The following is a 20,259-nucleotide window of genomic DNA, read 5'->3' as shown; positions in this document are numbered from 1 at the left end:
GTTTTCATCTCTTTCATATTAGTATTTTTCAAATATTAAGTGATTCTTAACTCTGTGCTTTTATTTAAAGGTGACACTTGCTGACTGTAATCTTCACTGCAGGATGATCTGCTTGGGCCATTTCATTGGGTAATTCCCAATGTCAGTAGCTTCAGGTCTTTTTGTTGGGCCAGTGTGAGTACCAAGAGAAGAGTATCAAGACTGCACAGCCGTTGTGCATCTGGCTCCCAATATTTGGCAAGTCAAATAAGAGAAGGAAACTAGTATTCTCAGCATTCAGTATGTAAACTTTAATCTCTAATTTTAGTATGGTACCCCTGCTGTCAATTGATCCTAGAGTTCCCCCCCACCCCCGCCCCAATCAGAGACCTTCCACCTGGGTGGTAGAGGTCAGCCTAACTCAGTGGGAGTGCCAGAGGCTCTGGAGGGTTTCACTGTCTTTAAGACGTTTCACCCAGTCCTCTGCTCTTAGTCTGTTTCATTTCCATTTCCAGGGGTATCTGATGCTGCCAGTTCCTGTGTGTCTTGGAGATCTGGATGGAAATAGCTTTGCTTCTTGGCTTTCCCCACTGCTTGCTTAAGAAGAAACTTCCTCACATCAGATAGTTCAGTTACCACTCAACCATCTGCTCTGCAGCCTCCTAGAATTTATTGCTATTTCTCTCTTATCCCATTCTTTTTGTCTTCGTGACTTACCGCTTAAAAAAATTTTTTTAGGAGTTTCAGTGCGGTGTTGAGAGAAGATGAAATGTGTGTTGTGAGTAATCTATTATCTTTAATTAGAAATCAGACTATGTACCTTTAAAAGCTTTTCAGTAATTCTGATAAGCTTGTAATCTATATTTTTGAAGATTGGGAAGGTGGAGCATATTAAAGAGAATCTGGGACTTCCCTGGTGGCGCAGTGGTTAAGAATCCGCCTGCCAATGCAGGGGACACGGGTTCGAACCCTGGTCCAGGAAGATCCCACATGCCACGGAGCAACTAAGCCCATGCGCCACAACTACTGAGCCTGCGCTCTAGAGCCCGCGAGCCACAACTACTGAGCCCACATGCCACAACTACTGAAGCCTGTGCATCTAGAGCCCGTGCTCCACAACAAGAGAAGCCACCACAATGAGAAGCCCGCACACCGCAACAAAGAACAGTCCCCGCTCACCGCAACTAGAGAAAGCCCGCGTGCAGCAACAAAGACCCAACACAGCCAAAAATAAATAAATAAAATTTATATTTAAAAAAAGAATCTGTTCTTGAGACATAAATTCTGATAGCCTTGCTTAATTTTTGATGACATAACCTATAAAACAAGACTGTCCCACTCTTGATGTTTAAGATTAAGTCACATAAAATAAAAAGGGAAAAGGTGGCTTAGTTTCTTTATTAAGTTTTCCTCTTTCATATTTTCTGGCTTAAAAAGTGAGAACTCTCACTAAATAGGGAGTTTTCCAAGTCATTGAAGTTACTTATATGCCTAGCATACAACTTTTTATTCTTTTCCACGTTTTTGATTCAGAAATTAATAAGAAAATATTTTGGCCAGGGTGTACTTCTTTCTTCAACTTTTTGCTCACATAATAACATTTTAACTTAGATGTTATTTTTATTGTTGTGTTTAACTGTTTTCCTCAATTTTCCCCCTTCCTTCAAATTGATCACTCTCTCTTCTAGGTTGGCCTAACAATAGTGGCCATGTGTCAAACTTACATTTCAGATAATGGACATAATATGTTTGTTTCTGTTAACACATTCTCAATGATTAAGAATATCTTACTAAAGTTAGGTAAAATAATCTAAATTTTACCTGTTTATATCCATAGACATTCCTGAATATGTTTGTTGACAGCAATCAGGATGCTCGAAGAAGGTCTGTAAATGAGGACGATAATCCCCCTTCTCCCATTGGAGGAGATATGATGGATTCTTTAATCTCACAACTCCAGCCACCACCCCAGCAACAGGTGATGTCTAGCTGAAATTCCAAACGGTGTCATATTTGTGTTACTTAACAAGTTCCATAGGTGGCTCTGCTTCTTTGTTGAAAGGCAGGGAGGTCCTTGGTGGACCCGAGATGCCCAAGAAATTCATATGAAAAAATAGTGACAAAGGAAGACAGGAGGAGGCTTCTAGTGATGGGAAGTAAATAGTACCAGAAACAGCATTAACTTCAGACTCCCACACTTAAAATAATGTCAGGTGATCACCCATGTGGTCACAAAAGATGATCTCCAAATGGCCAGTAAGCACAGAAAAGGTGAACAGTGTCATCTGGTGTCACAGAATTACACATTACAGCCACAGTGAGATAATACCCCATACCCACAGAAATGTCTTTAAGGAAAAAAAAATTGATAGTCCTTGCCAACATTTGGTATTAGGACCATCTGAAACTCTCATTTACTACTGGAAGGTGTATAAAATGGTACAGCTACCTTGCAGTGGTATTTAGCATTATTCCGGAGTGCTAAGGCTGAACATTATGCATGCCTATGATTTAACAGTTCTACCTCAGGTATATACGCAACAGAAATGCAGCCAAAAGGGGCTTCCCTGGTGGCGCAGTGGTTAAGAATCCACCTGCCAATGCAGGGGACACGGGTTCGAGCCCTGGTCCTGGAAGATTCCACATGCCGCAGAGCAACTAAGCCCGTGCGCCACAACTACTGAGCCTGCGCTCTAGAGCCCGCGAGCCACAATCACTGAGCCCGTGTGCCACAACTACTGAGCCTGCGTGCCTAGAGCCCGTGCTCTGCAACAAGAGAAGCCACCGCCATGAGAAGCCCGTGCACCACAACGAAGAGTAGCCCCCGCTCCCTGCAACTAGAGAAAGCCCGCATGCAGCAATGAAGACCCAACACAGCCAAAAATAAACAAAAAATAAATTTATTTAAAAAAATGCAACCAAAAAACACAGGAATGTTCATAGCAGCATTATTTATGCAAAAAATTGTAAACAACCCAAATATCCGGCAACAGTAGAATGAGTGAGTAAACTGGAGTATATTCATACAGTGGAATACTTTACAGAAATGAAAAAAGCTATTGCTACATGCAACGAAATGATGAATTTCACTGACGTAATGTTGAACAAAAGAAGCCAGACACTAATGAGTACATTCAGTATTTATATGAGATGCAAAAACACGCAAAACCAAGCTTGAGTGATGGAAGTCAGAGTTTGGGGAGGCGATAGAGACTTGGAAGGTGAGTGAGGGAGGCCTCTGGGGTTCTGGTAATGTCCTTCAGTATCTTGATCTATGTGGCAGTTACATTTATAAAAACTCATCAGACTATACATTTAAGAGTCGTGTGCTTTACTGTATGTGATTCATACCTCAAGTTAAAAAAATAGACTAGGAAGAATTACATTGTCATTACTGGAGATGAAGGTGAAGGTGAGTAGAGGTCAGGCTGAACTACCATATTTCACTGACTCTAAAACTCCACCAAATGTATTGTTTTTATGTACTGCCCGAAACAACACTGCCAGTTCAACTACGACATGCCATGAATTGGAAGACACACACTGATTTCAGAGATGTTAAAATATGGGGGAAATTTATCTTAGAATCAGTCAAATGGTAGATAAATAATATAGATAAATCAGTTATATGGTAGATAAAATGAGCAAAAAACATCTTGGGGGCTATAAGTAGTGGTACTGCAAGGTCAGGAATGAGAATGTTGCTATTTTTAAAACATTTTGAAAGGGAGTTTTTTAAAACTTGCATTATTGTTGTGAATTTTGGGCATTTTCATACCTCACCTTTCCTATTTGGTAACCAGTGATGTGTGTAAATGTTAACACTGTAGCTCTTTATTGGGGAAAGCCACACTCACATAATCTGCATGGTTGGCCATTTTACCAGCATGGAATTTTCTTCTTTTCAGCCATTTCCAAAGCAGCCAGGATCATCAGGCGCTTATCCTCTAACTTCGCCCCCTACATCTTATCACAGCACAGTTAACCAGTCTCCCTCTATGATGCACACACAGTCTCCAGGTAAGATATTACTTATTCTCTTCTTGTGTTCAACTTTCAGATCCAAAATAGACACACGCATACACACACGCACACACACACTGAGAAATACTACACATGTAGCCTTAGATGTCAGAGGGAACTGCTTTGCTAGTCCGTGGCTGGATATTTGCCATTCATTCATTATGGCAGGGTTGTGAAATCTGTGTTCATGATTCAGGAGCACTTTTAAAAGGTTTGAGTTAAGTGGAGTTGTTGTCACCCAGAGCCAGACTCATGGCGCAACTCCAAGAATCACAACATGATCTATGTCAGAGGTCGACACACTAAGGCCTGTGGGCCACATCCTATCCACCACCTGGTTTTGTAAATAGTTTCATCGGAACACAGCCACATCCATTTATGTAGTGTCTGTGGCTGCTTTCCCGCTACGACGACCCGTTTCAGAGAAGCCCCCTTACAGAAGGAGTTGGCAGAGCCCAGGTGTATGTGAACAGTGCCCCACCTCAGAGTCGGGCAGGCCACAACCTGCTTGTCTGAACAAGATGGCTCTGTTGGCGACCCCATGAAGTGCGCTGTAAAAACTGCTGGAGAGGGACTTCCCTGGTGGTCCAGTGGCTAAGACTTCGCCTTCCAATGCAGGAAGTGCAGGTTCGATCCCTGGTCGGGGAGCTAAGATCCCACATGCCTCGCGGCCAAAAAACCAACATATAAAACAGAAGCAATATTGTAACAAGTTCAATAAAGACTTTAAAAATGGTCCACATCAAAAAAAAAATCTTTAAAAAAAAATTGCTGGAGAATGCCAAACTTTGACTTTTAACAGAACAATTAATTCGTTGGTATGTCTTAAGTGCTTGCTCTGTGTCTAATGCTGCACGGTGCTGGGGATTCAGCAGTGAGCCCGATAGCAGTCCTGCTTCTCGAGCTTACCTTCTAGCAAAAGGAGCACTGGTATCGGATTTTTAGGGTAGGTGAGCCCTTCCCTGCTCATCAGAGATGGTGGGACCCCAGGTGAAGACTTGGAAGTCACTGTCGTGTCATTGAAGGTCCCTGAACCCTGAGCTGGTGGGAGACTCAGACCCTCTGAAGCTCCGACAGTAGACAGTGTGGGAGCCTGAGGAGGAGCAGCTGGGGAGCAAGGGGGAGAACGGGAAGCGGGGTCCCAGCACCCGAGGGGAGGGAGTTTCTAGGATGTGGGTTGAGACTGGTTTCGTATAGAAGGAAGGAGAGATGATTATTTTGAAATAATTTTAGTAGCAGACAGGTATATAGTGCTTCCTGTGTGCCAAGCCCTGTTCTAAGCACTTTACCCTTTAATCCCTAGGCAGTAAACGGGTAATGCCTAGGGATTAAACGAATTAAAGGAATTCGTTTATTCCCTAGGGAATAAACGATTAAACGAATACTGAGGCATGGAGAAGTTAAGTCACTAGTCCAGATCACACAGCTAAATATGTAAATATAATACTTAAAGGTTAATCAAGTTGATTAACATTTATTGAATATAAATATGTTAATATTGAATTCATACTGTATTGAATTAGTACTGCATTAGGTATTATAGAACATTAAAAATATGAAACTCTCTTACATAGTAGTAGAGAATTTGAAAGCTGCTGGTATTGAGGATAGTCATGGTAATGTAGCAAGTATTTTAATGTTGCACTGATAGTTTTGATAGCCATAGTCCCCACCCTTCATCATCCTAAATTAAAGCTAGTCCTGTGGCTAAATACCATCTTTAAGCTCATGTCTCCGAGTTTTTTATAGCTCCATCTAGGCCTCTCCCCCAAACTCGAGTCCTGTATTTTCCGGCTAACTATTCAGCATTTCTATGTAGATGTTTAGTCAACATCTGAAACTCAGCACGGCTGAAACTAAATTCCTAACACCCCCCAACCCTGCCCTGTGCTGCTTCTCCCATAGACACTGCATCTCAGCAAGTGGCAGCTTCTTCCTCCCTTCCTGTTACTTGGGCCAAAGCTGTAGGAGTCATGTTGGACTCCTCTTTCTCTCACACCCACAGTCAGTCAGTTACCGAATATTGTCAGCTCTATCTTCAGAATTCATCCAGAATCTAACCACTTTCACCATCTCAGCCTTCACCCTTTCCCGAGTCATTAGCCATCTCTCACCTGGGTAATTGCAGTTGCCTCTAACTGGTTTCGCTGCCTCCTGCCCTACAGTCTGTTTTTCACCAGCAGCTAGAGTGATCCTTCTGGAAAAGAAGTTAGGTCATGACTCCTCTGCTCCAGACTCTGCAGTGGCCTCCCATCTCATTCAGGGTAAACCCTAAGTCCTTAGAGTGGCCTACAAGTCCCTGTGTGATCTGGGACCCTCCTCCCACCTCTCTGACCTAATCGTCTTCCATTCCCCCCTCCCCGCCTTGCTCACGCTGTTCCAGCCACACTGGCCTCCCCCTGTTATTTATAACTGCTGCTACCATTGGGGCCTTTGCACTAGCTCTTCTGATCCTTCACTTCACGTCTCAGCCCACATAGCCCCTTCTCAGAGAGGTCTCTGGTTGCTCTGTATAAAGAACAGCACCCACCTCCACCACTACACGATATAGCCCCCTTACCTTGCCCTGTTTTTCTCCATAGCACTTAGCATAACCTGACATATATTTGTTTTTCTCATTATACTAGAATATAAACTCCATGAGGGCAGGAATTTTTGTCTCTTGTTAACTGCTGCATCCCCAGTACCTACAACAATCCTTGGCATGAAATTGATGTTCATGCCTACTTGTTGAATGAGTGAGTGAGTGGATAAAAAAGTACACTGGATTTTTTTTTTTTAAACATCAGTCAATATAAGAGCTAGAATTTGGGCCCCATGGAATTGATGTATCTCTTTTTCCATACTGAAATTGTTCCAGTTTTTCTTTGTGCTATTCATGGGAGCTTTACTACTTGTTTCTTTAGTCTGTAGAGAGTCTTAACTCGGGGTCCTTGGACAGGACATAATATGTGTCCTGCAAGATCATCTATAATTATTTTCCTTTATTAGGAAATCTGCATGCCGCCAGCTCCCCCAGTGGGGCTTTGAGAGCCCCATCACCAGCATCATTTGTTCCAACTCCTCCCCCTTCCTCGCATGGAATCTCAATAGGACCAGGGGCCAGTTTTGCTAGTCCACATGGTGAGTCCATACCGGAAATCGCTAGCACATAAGAGTTTGATGTGAAAGTAGTTTTTGTTAAGTAAGTTTTTGTTAAATAAATTTTCTTCTTGCAAAATTAGCACTTGTGTATTGGGGAAATAGCAAAAGAAAGTACGTTTTTCCTGGGAATTCCCTGGTGGTCCAGTGGTTAGGACTCTGTGCTTCCACTGCAGGGGGCCTGGGTTCGGAACTAAGATCCCACGTGCCGCGTGGCGCGGCCAAAAATAAGAATACGTTTTTCCTAATCACACAACGAAGAAGTCTGTCTGCTTCGCACTCTCTCTCCCCCTCACTCGGCCTGTCACGCACCCCCGCTTGCCTGCCTGCCCGCCCAAATCTCTGTTGCTCTATCTTGCTCTCTACCCATCTTCTTCTCTCCCCTTAAACACCACCCCCCACACACAAAATTGGGACCCCACCATATGTATTGTTTTGAGACTTGAATTTTTTAACTCAAAAATTCTATTTTGAATTTGTTCAAAAAGATAAAGAATAGAAGAGGTAGCCAGTGAGGTGTTTCCTTTCGAGTCCACCAACCACCTAGTTCTTCCTCCCAAAGGCATTTAGTGCGACTGATTTCGCGTGCATTCTTGGAGGGATGTCTTATGCGGATTGTTCTTCCCCCTCTCTTTTACACACGTGGCAGCATACTGCACACCGTGTTCGGTGCCTTACATTCGTCACTTAACTGTATCATGAATCCCGTGCCAAATCTGAACATAAAGAGCTTCCTCAGGTTTTACAGCTGTGTAGCATCTGTGATTTTCCTCTTTACTATTAATATTTGCAGGAACATTTCTGTCAGTAAAAACTACATCATCATACTAAATGGCTTCATAGTATCCCCTTGTCTGGGCATACCATGATTTAACCGTTCTCTTATTACGATACGTTTAGAATGTTTCTATTTTTTCACAACTGAAAATGGTGTCTTCTCTGCTCACAGGATTATTTTCTTAGGTAAGTTCCTAGAAGTGGAATTGCTGTCTCAAAGGGTTTGAGAAATTCTAAAGCTTTTGAAACATACTGCAAATTGCTCACCTAAAAGGCTGTACCAGTTTCCTCTAGTATTGTACAAGAATGTCTGTTTTCCTGCATCATTGCCAACAAGGGGTATTGTGATTTTTTGAAATCTTGGTCATTTTGGTAGGTAAAAAATGGCATATTACTGTTCGATGTGTGGTTTTTTGATGATTAGTGAAGTTGAACTTTTTTTTAATGTTCATTAGTCTTTCGTGTTTCTTATTTTACACCTGCCAGTGTATATCCTTTGCCTATATTCTTGTGTTTTTTCTTACCGATTTGTAAGATTTCTAAGTAGGGAACATTTATTCTCTGATACATGGTAGAAGTATTTTCTCATTTTGTCATTTGGTTGCAAAGAGGTGTAAATATGTTAAAAGTATCTGCAGGATGAAATTTAAATAATCAGATTGTTCAGGAGGTCACTGCTTTCAAAATTTGATTCTTGGTGCATTTCTTAGTCACTGTACCCTTTACTAAATAAAGAAAATGGAAAATTCCCTCTCTTCAGCCTTCTCTGAGTAGAATGAAAACATAATTTGTCAGGGTTAGTTTAAAAATATAAGATTTCTACCCTTAACGGAGCTTTGAGATTTTTTTGCATAATATTTTCAAACATAGTGTTTGTTATATAGTGTAAAGTAGATTGTTACATATTACACATCTTGAAGCTTGTGTAAAGGTAAATTTTATCCTTTCTCAGTATTTTTTTATCTTCCTAATTTTTGTATCATGTTCAAAAGTACAAAAACTACACCAAATCGAGATTCAAATGTGCCATGTGCATCAGGCTTCAGTGAAATATCTTACTGAAAGACAAAATAAAATATCACCACGTGGGGTTTAAGCATTTGAATGTTGTCAGCTATTTAACAGCTTTTCAGCTATTAAAATATAGGTTTTGAAAACCGTTTGTTTACTTGTTTCCAGGAACCCTGGACCCTAGTTCTCCATACACTATGGTGTCACCAAGTGGACGAGCAGGGAACTGGCCAGGGTCTCCTCAAGTGTCTGGCCCCTCACCAGCAACACGCATGCCTGGGATGTCACCAGCCAACCCATCACTACATTCTCCAGTTCCAGATGCTTCTCATTCCCCTCGAGCTGGAACAAGTGAGTGTCATCGACACTTTTATGTTAGCTTTTAGGATAACCAATAAATGACCTGTTTTAATCATTCTATCCTCATCCTCACATTTGAAAGTCATGACTTAATAAGGATACTCAATAACTTAAACTTTTATCCATTTAGTAAATTGGTTGTAACAGTAGTTAAATTTGTAAAAGTCGGGCAAAATGTAAGAAAGGGGAATGTCTCCTCCAGAAGTCTTCTGAGGTGAATCCTGTACCTCTGTTATGACTACTAACTTAGCTGCACTACTAGACCTTAAAAGATACCTAAAGGTAACTGACAAGGTTATGCAAATTAACACAGAAAAGAAGAATTGTACACATATGTTCATTAGCTTTTGCCATGTGACTTTTAGTGGCTTAAAACAACAATCATATGTTCGCTCGCTGTTCTGCAGATTGGCAATTTAGGCTGAGCCCAGCTGGGTGATTCTTCCAGGCTCTGCTGGGCTCACTCATGCATCTGTGGTCAGCTCCTGGGTTAGCTGGGGCCTGGCTTCTCTCTGCTGCTTGTGGTCTCATACTTGATCATGGGCTTGCTCACCTGGGGCTGGACAGGATTCCAAGAGAGGCAGTAAAAGCCTAGGCCTGCAGCTGGCCCTGTGTCATTTCCACTGCATTCTGTAGGCCACAGCAAGTCACAAGGCCAGCCCAGATCCCAAGTAAAGAAGTAGAGCCCACTCCTTGAAGGAACTGCTGCAAAGTCACACTGCAAGGGACCTGGCTGGAGGGAGGAGAATAACTGTAAGGAAACTAATATGTGATTGTTAACACCACAGGGAGTAACGGAAACAGTACGGATTGCTATAGAAAAGTACAGGTGTTTAATAAAAGCAAAACAGGGAACAACGAGATGGTGTGTATTTGTAAAAAAAATGACGTTCTCCTTCCCAAAAGGTTCCCAGACGATGCCCACAAACATGCCTCCACCTCGTAAACTACCTCAGCGCTCCTGGGCGGCCTCCATCCCTACCATCCTCACTCACAGTGCCTTGAATATTTTACTGCTGCCCTCTCCAACGCCAGGCCTCGTGCCCGGCCTAGCAGGTAGTTACCTTTGTTCTCCGCTTGAGAGATTCCTTGGATCCGTCATCATGAGACGACACCTTCAAAGAATTATTCAACAAGAAACGGTATGTGGGTACCTGCTGGATTCCTAAGTGGTGATTGTCAAAGCAGGTGCTAAGTTGCTTCCTAGAATAGGATCTGAACTGAAGTGCTATTCCCTCACCTCCTTTAACCAGCCTGTTAGAATTATGTTTTGCCCTCCACCCTAGCATTAAAAATGGATCCACTATTTTCTTTTCCATTCTTACATTAACAAGTTCCTTCACTTATAATTTGTCATACTGTAGCTATCATGGACCTGGAGATAGGTCCCCACGATACCATAGAACAAGTGCACCCAGGATGTGACTTGGTAGAGAACAGTATGTGAGTAACTACTTGCCCTCTGGAATGCTTCTGCGGGCAGGCTGACTCTGAATCTGTGATCATAAAATTATTTATGATCACAAGGATGAAAGCTACTTTTTAAATACATGAGCAATTGGGGATTTCCCTGGCGGTCCAGTGGCTAAGACGTGCTTCCAGTGCACAGGGCCTGGGTTCGATCCCTAGTCAGGGAACTAGATCCCACATGCCACAACTAAGACCTGGCACGGCCAGAATAAATAAATAAATATTTTTAAAAAACACATGAGCAACTGAATTGATTTAAAACTCTTATAGAAAAAGACTTCTATCCTGTGGTGATACCCTTAGGAGACAGTTCAGAGTTGAGAGCACCAGTTCTATAATCAGGCTACCCCAGTTTGTAGCCAGGCCATGCCACTGGCTGGTACGAGCTTCGGCACATTTCTTCACCTTTTTGATAATAGTAGATAGTAGTATCTACCTAACTCACAGCAGTTGTGGGAATTTGAGATAACTTCATATAAAACCTTTACATAATGTTTTGGTATTCAGTTACATATTATTTATAATAATTATTATTGATATTTATGTTAATGAGGTAGTCAGAATGGTGAATGTTTAAAATAGCCTCTGCACAGATGGCACCAAGCTATTTTGCAGCCTTCATATTCAAATTTGAAAGAAAGAAAAGTTTTAACGTAAGTTGAAACAAATTAGCATTCAAAAGTAATCATCAGACCTATGATCTAGCCTCACCTCTGCCACTTAAAAGCCATGTAAGCTTTCAGCCCTTTGAACCTCATTTTGCTCATCTGCATAATCAGCATATTAGGCTAGAGCAGAGGTCAGTAAACTATGGGCCTGGAGGCCAAGTCCTGCCCTCCACCTGTTTTTGTAAAGTTTCATTGGAACACAGCCACACGCATTCAATTGCGTACTGTCTATGGCTGCTTTCATCTCTCATGGCCTCATTGGGTGGTTGCAGCAGAGACCATAGAACCTAAAATATTTACCAACCCCTGGACTAGCATATCATCCCAGTTCAGATCTAACATTTTGTAATTGAACTCTTTATTCTTATTTCCTACTGGATCTTTTTAAAAAAACTTATTGTGGACAATTTTAAGCATATACAAAAGTAGAGAGAATCATATAATAAACCTGTCTGTTCTCATCACCCACCTGCAACAGTGAACTCACACTAATATTGTTTCATCTATAACTCCTCCTCCCAGATTGTTTGACAGCAAATTCTTGACATCATTTCATCCATAGTTTCTTTATCATCAGATTTCTAATTGGTGTCCAGATTTCCCAAGTTGTCACAGATTTTACCATCTGAATCAAAATCCATACATGTTCTTAAGTCCTTTCTAAACAATAGGTTCCCCCTCCATTTCTCATTAGATAATGTATTTGTTGAAGAAGCCATATCATTTGTCCTGTAGAGTTTCTCACAGTCTGGATCTTGCTGATCGCATCCCTTTGGAATCATCTAACGTGTTCTTTTGACCTCCATATTTCTGTAACTGATCAACCCTGTGGATCTGACTATGAATTCACGCTCAGGTTGGTTGTGGTTTTGATAGATGGTTGTTATGTTCTTCCACCAAGAGACACATAATGTCTGATTGCCCCTGTTTGCCATATGGTTAGCAACTGTTGTTGCTCAGTGCCTAGATACCTTTTTGTGAAACAGGTATCAACTTAGTTGTTTTCCTTTCGAATCATTTCTCTAGTTAACATTTTCATTTTCCCTTTGACTTACATATTATTTCACATGTTAATTTGATGCATGCTTCTTGTTTTGCAGCTACAGCTGATAAATTCCAATGAACCCGGAGTGATCATGTTTAAGACTGATGCGCTGAAATGCAGAGTAGCCCTTAGTCCCAAAACCAACCAAACACTTCAGCTAAAAGTGACACCCGAAAATGCAGGACAGTGGAAACCTGATGAACTTCAAGTTTTAGAGAAATTCTTTGAAACAAGAGTATGTGTTTCTTAATGCATAATTTTAATACAGTCAGTGAAACAGGAGTCAAGGTAGAATGAAGAGTAACTTAACTTGCTTTATTTATCCTTGTAGGTTGCAGGACCGCCATTTAAAGCCAATACATTAATAGCTTTCACCAAGCTGTTAGGAGCTCCTACACACATCCTCAGGGACTGTGTGCATATTATGAAGCTAGAGTTGGTAAGTTACAGTGACACACAGACTTTTCTAGCCAGGTCGGTCTGAGGAGGTTGGAGTTGGTGGGAACAGTATATGTTGGTTTTCACCCATTTATGTTATGTACTTCCATTTTTCTCTTGCATTCTTAATTTTTAACTTAAATTTTTTTTGTCTTCGGGTAGGTAACACAATCCTCTTGTATCTTTTGAATTTAGAACGAGGTGATACAGTGGGAAATTTCGCATCCGTCCCTATCCAGCCATCTAGTCCTCCTCCCCACAGGCAATCCAAGTTATCAGTGGCTTCTCTCTTATAAAAAGATACATTTAATATACTCTTCCTCCTCCCCGATCATGAAGTAATCCTCCCGTGGTTTCTCCTAATACTGTTACGGATTCATTTTGTAAACTGCTTATATATTTGATCCATTTAAAACGTATCTTGGGGTCAAACGGTGAGGTATGGGTCCAACTTTTTCAGATGCCCCCAACTGCCCTAATACCATTTATTGAAAAATCTATCCTCTCTGGGGAGATTTTTAAATGCCTCTTCTTTTCTATGAAAGTATACAATTATATAGCTGGAATCCAGATGGCAGCTAATTTTATTTTTCCAATCTTGCAGTAGTCCTTTCATTTTAATGTTTCTAGCATTGCTTTGGGTAATTCCAAATACCTCACTCCTTTTTTCAGTTGGTGTTTTATTATTAATATTGGGACGGCAGCGTTCCTTTGCTAGTAGTAATCTCAGCATTTGGCTTCTGCTCTGATAGGCTATAGGAAACATTATTTATGTTAAAAAAAATCCATTTGAGTTTTTAAAGGAGTAAATATTTATGTCACTAAAAAAGCTCCAGTAGATATAATTTAAAATTATTAATGCAGTTTGACTATTTTGTTTTAGGGAAGGAGTTGGAAATGAGACTGGGAAGTCTAGATTGGCACCAGTTAAGCGCCTTGAATGCCAGTGTTGGTCCTTGGGGGGCGGGGGGGACAGCATGGATCACTGCATGTCACTGAGCATTTGTGAGCTAGATTAGAACCATGCTCTAGGACATGTGTCTGGCAGTGGTGTAAGGATGGATTGGGAGAGGCAGCCACTGGAAGGGACCATTAGGGGGGCCACGGGAGAAGTAATGGAGCCCTGAGCTCAGTGGCATCAGTGAAAATAGAGAGGAGGGAACAGATGTCAGAGACACCGAGGAAGGAGAACCCGCAGGCCTTGGGAATTAATGAAGTGGGAGGGAAGGAAGGCGAACATATCATATAAATCCAGAGCTGACTCTTCAGTTAGGAACTTCACATGTATATTTCCTTTTAGAAAAGGCAGGTTATCAACTTTATGATCTACTGATAATTGAGTATAAAATTCCGTCTAACCTTTCAGGCTCCTACACTAGAATATAATTTTAAATGTTCATATGACTTTATCATAATTTTTTTTTTTTTTTCCAAAACAGTTTCCTGACCAGGCAACACAGCTAAAATGGAACGTTCAGTTTTGCCTGACGATCCCTCCCAGTGCACCGCCAATTGCACCTCCTGGGACACCTGCTGTGGTGCTGAAATCCAAAATGCTATTTTTTGTGAGTACCACCTGGCGTGCACATGTGTGTGTGTGTGTGTGTATGTGTGTGTGTGTATATGGGTGCAGGTGCGCAGAGCTTCTGAGGGAGAAGCCATTTGAGGATAACAGAGCATCTTTTGGATAACTGCAGAAATTACCTGTTGCTGCCAAATATAGGCCCGGATCCCTTAACTGTCAGTTTAGACCTCGCATAATCTTGGTTCCTTTAGTAAGAAATATATTGAACTAGGTAATTGTGTGACACAGTTGCATCTTAATCATAATATTTAGTTGTTTGTCACTTTTCTTGTTCTATTTAATTTTCTTTTACTTGTATCTTAATCTGACAGTAGAGGAAATGATAGTACTTTTGATACATTTAGATATTTTGTTTTCTTACTGTGTTTTTATTCTCTTTTGTTTGTGTTGTGTCTACAGCTTCAGCTAACTCAGAAAACATCGGTCCCTCCCCAAGAACCTGTTAGTATTATAGTTCCAATCATTTATGACATGGCTTCAGGTACCACCCAGCAGGCAGACATTCCCAGACAGCAGAACTCTTCTGTTGCTGCTCCCATGATGGTCAGCAACATTCTGAAGAGGTTTGCAGAGATGAACCCACCACGACAAGGTACATGACCAGTAGATGATATTTTATTGCATATATGTTATAAACGTTCTTTTGAGAGATCCCCCTTCTCCCCTCTGCTCCCCTCCTTACCCACCTTGCCCCCCAGTCCTAGTAGTAGAGCTCTGGTTGCCGTGGCCCTCTTAATGTCTGCCTGTCGCTTTCTTCCTTTCTCACTGGTTCTTCAGTTTTGTCCATGTCTCTGCTGCCTGGACTTTATTTTTGTTAGTGATTTACTATTGGGACTGACCCAGTTGCTAATGCCAGAAGCTTGTATTTATAGCACACGTTGCCACAAAGCCCTAGGTTAGGATGATAGAATTTTCCATGGCTGTGAACTCCTGCCCCACCATCGATACGTGCCACTCTGTACATCACCAAGTTGAAATGCATGTTGGTTTCTCCTATTTCATGGTTCAGTCATGAATAGAATAATATCACTCAAACTTCTGTATCTTCTAAATGTTTTGTGAAGAATAAAAGCTGATACAAATGGCATCACTGCTTTTTGGGCTTCTTATATAAGTGTCAGGCGGGTGCAAGTGAACCTTTTCACCAAGTGCACAATGAAGCTCTCAAACTGAACATTTTCGAAGAGATCAGAATGATTCTGGTAGATAAACAAGGTCCCTTCAATACCGGAGTATCCTATGCTTAACACGGAACTTCTGGCAGTGCTAAATTTTTTATTATAAAACATAAAGCTCAGCAAAGAGAACTTCTCTTCCATTCTGCTTATTTCTAACATTAAGGAAATTAAATTAAATTTTGCTTATTTCTAATATTAAGGAAGTCCTCTATATCTTTCTGTTTAGAATAGTATGATAACAGAATTAGTTTTTTAAATGAGGGAAAGTTGTTCTCTGAAACATTTTTTAGGTACCACAGTGTCAAAATTTTACTAGACACAGGAATCATGGGAGAAATTATATTTTCAGCTGTTTGTTGCCCCATATTGTGTACATAGACAAGTTCTCACCTACGTATAGTTTATAAGGAACGCACTGGGCAGTAGAGAAGGGTGTGCTTCTTTTGTTGTAATGCTTCTTCCACTTCTTACAATTTCCTGCTTTCATCCTTTGACTTCTCTTCTTTCAGCTCAAAATAGGTCCTTCAGAATCAAAGTTCAAAGCCATCAGCATTTTCCAAGTAGCAGTTCAGTGTAACTTTGATAATAAACACCATTCCTTCGCAAGCAGATGACTATCATTATTATGTCTCGTGGAATTTAAAATTTAAAGGAAAGAATGTTTGATCCTGTTGGGATCGAGCAAGTTTTTCTCCCGATCAATAACGAAAATGTGTTTTTTAAAAAAGAAAAAGTTGTAACTTCTTTTATTTAAGAAATTGTTGCGATATTTTGGAAGTATTTTTCTTTTTTTCTTTTATTTGACCTTAGACTGGTTAAACCTTTGGATTTTTCTTTCTGTACCTTAATTCTCCAGTAGTTGGAGAGAAGGTTGCAGTGACTTGCGCAGGATCACTGCACATCCTGCCCTTTGCCGGAAGGCCATTATTCAATTGAGGTCTTCACTTCCCTTGCTCTCAGCCACTGTAGCGTTAGGCCATGCTCTAGGGAAAGGACCCGGTTTGGGGTTTCTAATATTTACAACTGGTTTTGGTTTATTGTATTGAAATATTTGAGATATATATATATATGTGTGTGTGTGTGTGTGTGTGTGTGTATGTATACACACACACACACACACACAATAAGTAAGAGGCAGGGTATTTCGTTCTTTGAGCAAAGGGGAAATTGAGAGGATGAATCATTAACCTCCCCCAACCACCCCCCCCATACACACGCACACAAACAAATCTTGTTTTGGATTGTTGGTGTGCCGTACTGTAGCCTCCCTCCCCTCCTCCCAAACTCATCACTTCCTCCCCGCTGAAGGAGGAATCATTTTATTTTTGTATTAATTGATTTTAACGTTGAACTCCAGAAGTTGATCAATTCCTGGAAATTTGGGGGAAACTCCAATAGATGTCATAGACCTGCACTGTCCAGTATAACTGCCACTCTTCACATGTGGCTATTTAAATTTAAGTTATTTAAAATCAAATAAAATGTAAAATTCAGTTCCTCCGTCACACTGGCTATATTACAAGTATTCAGTAGCCACAGCACACATATAGAATATTTCTGTCATCACAGAAGGTTCTATTAGTGCCGTCGTGGACATTTTTATCTGGCCTTTAATGCAACATCAGAAGGACACCATTGATGTTGTTAACTAATATATAAATATAAAATTAGATCTTTCATTAGATTGAAGAAAAGGTCGTCAGGAGCCTTGAAGTCTGACTTCAAAGGCTTAGCCAATGCTCCAGTGTTTCTGTAGAGAAACTCTAGGCATATTGTCTTAAATTCAGATCTGACTGGGAGTTGCCCAAAATGTCTTCATGATGAAAAAACAAAACCCAAACCAAGTATCATCTGATACTTAACACCAAAGCTTAATCCCCTATAATCCGTGCAGTTAAAATCTAGTCTTTTGTTTTGGTCTTTAAAGTTCTTGCTAATTTTAGATTTAATTACCCCTACCCCCACCGGCGTGTTAACATCATCTTTCCTGTATTGCGAATAGCTAATGACCATTTTTCTCTGTTGCAGGTGAATGCACAATATTTGCAGCTGTTCGTGATTTAATGGCTAATCTTACACTGCCCCCTGGTGGGCGTCCATAGACACTATTGTTTTTAAACCAGGAAAGCTGACAAAAGAGACAAAACAACAAAAAAAAAAATCTGAATTCAGCCTTCAGTTTAAAAAAGCAAAAGGACTTTTTTGACTTTAAGAGCTGAATATTCTAAAGTGGCAAAAATTTTCAGGGTGCACTTCTTTCATCAAAAAGACCATCAATCTTTTGTATAGTGAACTTGTATAGTGTGTTTAAGTGGGACACATTTCAAACTAGGTAATACATCAGTGTCCGTTTGCCAGTAATAGATTTAATATTCTGTTTTATACTATAAAGTTATGGAAATGCCAAACTTGTTTATTTAATTGTTTTCTTATGTTTTGGGTGTAATAGTCCTTTTTTGGTTTTTGTTTTGTTTTTTAAGGCAGGCCTGTCATTTTTGAATACTGTAAAACTGTGATAAACTTTATATTGAAGCTGTATTTTAATATGACCGCTTTGAATCCTTACATGAAAATGTTCTGGGAGTTGTTATAAACACATCCCAAAGAAGCAATATTTAATAAAACTAGGCTAAAAAAAGTGACACTCACTTGTGTGTATATCAGCTCTGTAGACTTCTCAGGGCCTCCCTTCATCTTTAACCTGGTGGGGCCAGTAATTAATTTCTAATAATACATGTCTGAAATTTGACCAAAACATCTGCTTCTTTGTTTCAAGGTTAATTTATTTTCTTTAAACATTCCTAATTTGACTGGTGGTTAACACTTAAGACCTTGGTTGTCTTTCAGTGTAGGATTTGGGTAAAAAAGAAAGAACCCAATCTTTGAGAACAGACAGTGAGTAGTTCATATTGATCAAGGATCCCAAATACTGCAGTCATTCTCTGTTGAGGATGTGGGAACTTTTCTGTTAGGCAAATTTAGTTTACAGGATACTTCTGCATACAGCATTAATTAGGAAACCAAGAACTTGAATGCTCTACCCTTGCATGAAATTTCTGTGACGTTTCTTTATCTTGATTAACTTCTCCCCCTTGCCTTCCCCACCAAAACTGGGGTGGTTCTAAACAATCCCAATTTAATTTATTGTCAACAAAATGATAAAATGTTTTACCTGGAAGAAACCTGGTGCAGTCCACTCACTTGGAAGAATCCAAGACCCAGGGTCTGTCCCGGGTCAAATGGAGTTTCTGTTACACATCTCAGCAGAGTTTCTGTTTGGAGCACTGTGCTGTCTCTCCCAGTCAGTCGGGAACTTTTTTAAGCTTCAAAGAACATGATCCAAAGCAAAGGTCTTCTGGAGACTTGATGTTATTTGGGAAAGTTTTTTAAATGGTAATACCATGCTGAGTTATCTGATCACTGTAATACTGGTTCTCCATGAAATTTTAGATGCTTTATCTAATTCTACTTTAAGATGATTTAATTGAGCTTCTGTGACTATCAACTACCAAATTCTAGTTTCAAGCATCTCATTGCAGTTAATATCTGTTCTCAACTTTGCTTGATTCTCCATTCATTTCTGGTCAGAATTGAGGCCTTCTTTGCCTTTCTTCTATGTCTTATTTCTGCCTTCATCTCCTGCTTCTCACCCAACTCTGCCACTATGCAGAAGCAGGTGACTAAACTTTTATCCTTCCCTTAACTTACCTTTTATCCTTCTGTTTTTGGTTCACCTTACAATGGTAATCACATCAGTTTGGCAGTCTGAGATGTCTTTATCAAGGGTCAGCCCTTTCCTATTTGGAGCTGAATCCTTTCTTTCATGTAGAAATCTACATGTATATACAAGAAATGTATTTTTATCTGCAGGATAATATTGTCTCAAATAATTTTATTAATAGAGTTAAATTTTCAGGCATTTTCCCTTTTAAGTGTGGTTTTGAAATATTAATTGCATTTTTAAACATGATGCATTCAGTGGATACTTTTTTCCTTATTATAAGTCATCTCTGAATGCGTTGTGCAAATCAAAAGATAGGATTCAGTGAACAGAATTTGCTTTTGATGCTTATGAAGAGAAAACCCATGGATGTGAATTTTGATATCACGCTTGATACTTGGAATTGGTGCATACTTTGTTACAGCTGGAAAACACTTAGCATTTGAAACTTAGGTTTCATCACAAACTATGTCTTTTGCCTCTTTTGTTAACCGAGTTCCATCAAAGGGACTGGATGCCCATAGGGATTTTGCCTAATAGGTGGTTTGGGTCTTTAGTGTGTTTCAATGTGACTTTAGAAATTTCAGTAATAAATAAAATTTATACAAGTTTCAGAGAACTACCAACTCTCTAGTTAATTTTCATGAAGATGTTTTGGCTAGTAGTCTGGTTTAATATTAGCTTAACCTTGAAGAAATTGGTCCTGATTTGCCACATTCTTTTCTCCATCTGCTGAAATGAGGACTCCGCGCTTCCAATGCAGGGAGCCGCGGGTTCAATCCCTGGTCGGGGGACTCAGATCCCATGTGCCGCGGCACGGCCAAAAGCTAAAAAAAACAGAATGTATTAGAAGTATTTTCAGA

General features: G+C 40.3%; 1 protein-coding gene across 5 annotated transcripts in view; it reads left to right on the top strand.

Moving 5' to 3' along the window:
* The window catches only part of MED14 (mediator complex subunit 14), a 72,064-nt gene extending 53,747 nt beyond the window's left edge, over positions 1–18,317 (top strand). For 3 of the 5 annotated variants that reach the window (XM_082378051.1, XM_082378053.1, XM_082378050.1), the window contains 10 exons: positions 1,817–1,957; positions 3,888–3,999; positions 6,994–7,125; positions 9,100–9,282; positions 10,198–10,433; positions 12,530–12,709; positions 12,806–12,913; positions 14,352–14,477; positions 14,897–15,089; positions 17,704–18,317. In XM_082378051.1, the coding sequence (XP_082234177.1) occupies positions 1,817–1,957; positions 3,888–3,999; positions 6,994–7,125; positions 9,100–9,282; positions 10,198–10,433; positions 12,530–12,709; positions 12,806–12,913; positions 14,352–14,477; positions 14,897–15,089; positions 17,704–17,777 (1,485 nt within the window). In that variant the 3' untranslated portion in view covers positions 17,778–18,317. Of the gene's footprint in view, positions 1–1,816; positions 1,958–3,887; positions 4,000–6,993; positions 7,126–9,099; positions 9,283–10,197; positions 10,434–12,164; positions 12,286–12,529; positions 12,710–12,805; positions 12,914–14,351; positions 14,478–14,896; positions 15,090–17,703 lie in introns of those variants that run through there. The other 2 variants (XM_082378052.1, XR_014239756.1) reach the window with 2 other exon arrangements.
* Positions 18,318–20,259: the final 1,942 nt, after the last annotated feature.

The sequence above is a fragment of the Balaenoptera borealis genome (assembly GCF_965194805.1).
Source record: "Balaenoptera borealis genome assembly, chromosome: X".
NCBI lineage: Eukaryota > Metazoa > Chordata > Mammalia > Artiodactyla > Balaenopteridae > Balaenoptera > Balaenoptera borealis.
Note: the sequence above shows the minus strand (reverse complement) of the source record. Positions and strands in the feature narration are given on the sequence as shown.